The sequence below is a fragment of the Aureococcus anophagefferens genome (assembly GCF_000186865.1).
Source record: "Aureococcus anophagefferens unplaced genomic scaffold AURANscaffold_205, whole genome shotgun sequence".
In the NCBI taxonomy this organism is placed as follows: Eukaryota; class Pelagophyceae; order Pelagomonadales; family Pelagomonadaceae; genus Aureococcus; species Aureococcus anophagefferens.
The window spans coordinates 5,042-6,769 of record NW_008705746.1 but is presented as its reverse complement, the minus strand read 5'-3'; the positions used below and the strand labels follow the sequence as shown (position 1 = coordinate 6,769).

The 1,728-nt window shown below is 72.7% G+C and overlaps 1 protein-coding gene across 1 annotated transcript in view; it reads right to left on the bottom strand.

Annotated features, from left to right (window-relative positions):
- The window catches only part of AURANDRAFT_68543 (hypothetical protein), a gene marked incomplete at both ends in the record, with an annotated part of 11,495 nt that overhangs the window by 4,823 nt on the left and 4,944 nt on the right, over positions 1-1,728 (bottom strand). The window contains 3 exons of the mRNA XM_009044241.1: positions 25-206; positions 333-560; positions 972-1,726. Of these exons, the coding sequence (XP_009042489.1) occupies positions 25-206; positions 333-560; positions 972-1,726 (1,165 nt within the window). The remainder of the gene's footprint in view (positions 1-24; positions 207-332; positions 561-971; positions 1,727-1,728) is intronic.

Below are 1,728 nucleotides of genomic sequence, written 5' to 3'. Positions count from 1 at the left end.
CCGGCGTCGGCGAGGAAGGAGAACCACGCCGGCGACGCGACGACGTCGTCCTCGAAGACGACCGCGCGCCGCCCCTCGTCGCCGAAGACCGACGGGTCGTACGCCGCCAACCACGCGCCTCGAACGCCGCGGTTCTCCTTGACGTCGACGACGATCGCCTCGCCGTGGGGCCACGTCGACGCCCAGGCGCGGGCCGTCTTGAGTACCTGGGGGGGGAGGGGGGGGGTCGCCGCGCGCGCGAGGGAGAGGGAGGCGCGGGCGCGCGCGTGCTTCCGGTCGCGGCCGAGGCCGCGGTTCCGCCCGAACCACGACGTCCGCGGCAGGCCGTCGACGAAGATCTCCACGGAGATGTCCGCCGCGTCGGGATAGTCCGCCGCGTCGAGGGACGCGAGCAGGCGCCGCAGTTCGGGCTCGCGCCGCTGGGCGAGGACCTTGACGCCGAGCGACCGGAGCGCCGGCGCCGCGGGCGCGTCCCCGCGCCCGGCGACGGCCGCGGGGGACCCCCCGAAGACGCAACCGACCGCGGCGAGAGCGCCGACGAGCACGCGAAACACCATTTGCTTGAGACAAATTTTGGTTTCGCACGGCAAACACTTGGCAAACCGCGATTTCGGGCCGAGGAGGTTCGACTTGGCGCGACAGCTCAGCCTACGCTCTACGCACGCCTACGAGGCGTCCTACGCCTCTTCCTCGGCCTCCTGGCGACGGCTGGGACATCGAATCATTCTCGCGTCGTCGTCGACGACGACTGCGCCAGGACAGGCGTGGTCACAGAAGAGTCTACAGGGGCCTCGCGGCCGTCGCGGCCTTCGACGCGTCGCGGCAGCGCGAGCGCGCGCCGGAGGTCGCCGCGAAGCGGGTGCTTCTAAAACCCGGGGTGTTGTGCCATCGACACGCCGCAGTTATTCCTTCCCCCCCGTGAGCCAGCGCGCGAGGCGCAGGCGCTGGACGCGGACCTCGGCGAGGAAAACTTTCTTCGTCGCGCTGACGGTCCCGCGGAAGTTCTGCCACGTGAGCTTCAGGGGCAGGAGCGGGTCGTCGTCGGAGCCGTCCTGGAGGCCCGCGAGCTGGTCGGCCGACGCCGCGACCGCGGCCGCGTCGCCGCGCGTGCGGGACCGGTACTTGGCCGCGCGGCGGACGGCCGCGTAGGAGATGAAGGGCAGGGGCAGCGCCAGGATCTTCGGCACGGCCTCGACGAGGAGCGCGGCGGTGCCCACGCAGAGCACGGAGATGGCGTGCGCGTAGGGCACCTGCGCGTTCGCCTTGCCCGCCTGCGCGCTGTAGGCCTCGGCGATGCCCGCGTTGCGGCTCTTGGCCGCGACGCTCTCCTCGCCCCGCGCCAAGTTGTACTCGCAGGCGACGAAGCTCACGGCGACCTGGAAGCCCCCCCAGGCCGTCGCGACGATCGACGCGAGCACGGCCGCGTCCTGGCCCGACGACTCGCTGAGGCTCGCGACGGCGCCCGCGATGAGCGGCGCGGGCAGGAAGGCGCGGACGAAGCCCGTCCAGGCGTCGGTGTCGGCCTTGGACTCGATCTCGACGATCTCCGTGACCGACTTCCACGTGCGGCCGATGTCCGTCTTCGTCGCGAAGCGGCGCCGGCCGAGCGCCTGCGCGCGGAGCGCGCGCCGCGACGCGTCCTGCTCCGCGAGCACGGCCACGGACGCCGTCAGCAGGGAGACGACGGGGCACGCCAGCAGGATCAGCGTCTTCACGGAGGCCGCGGCT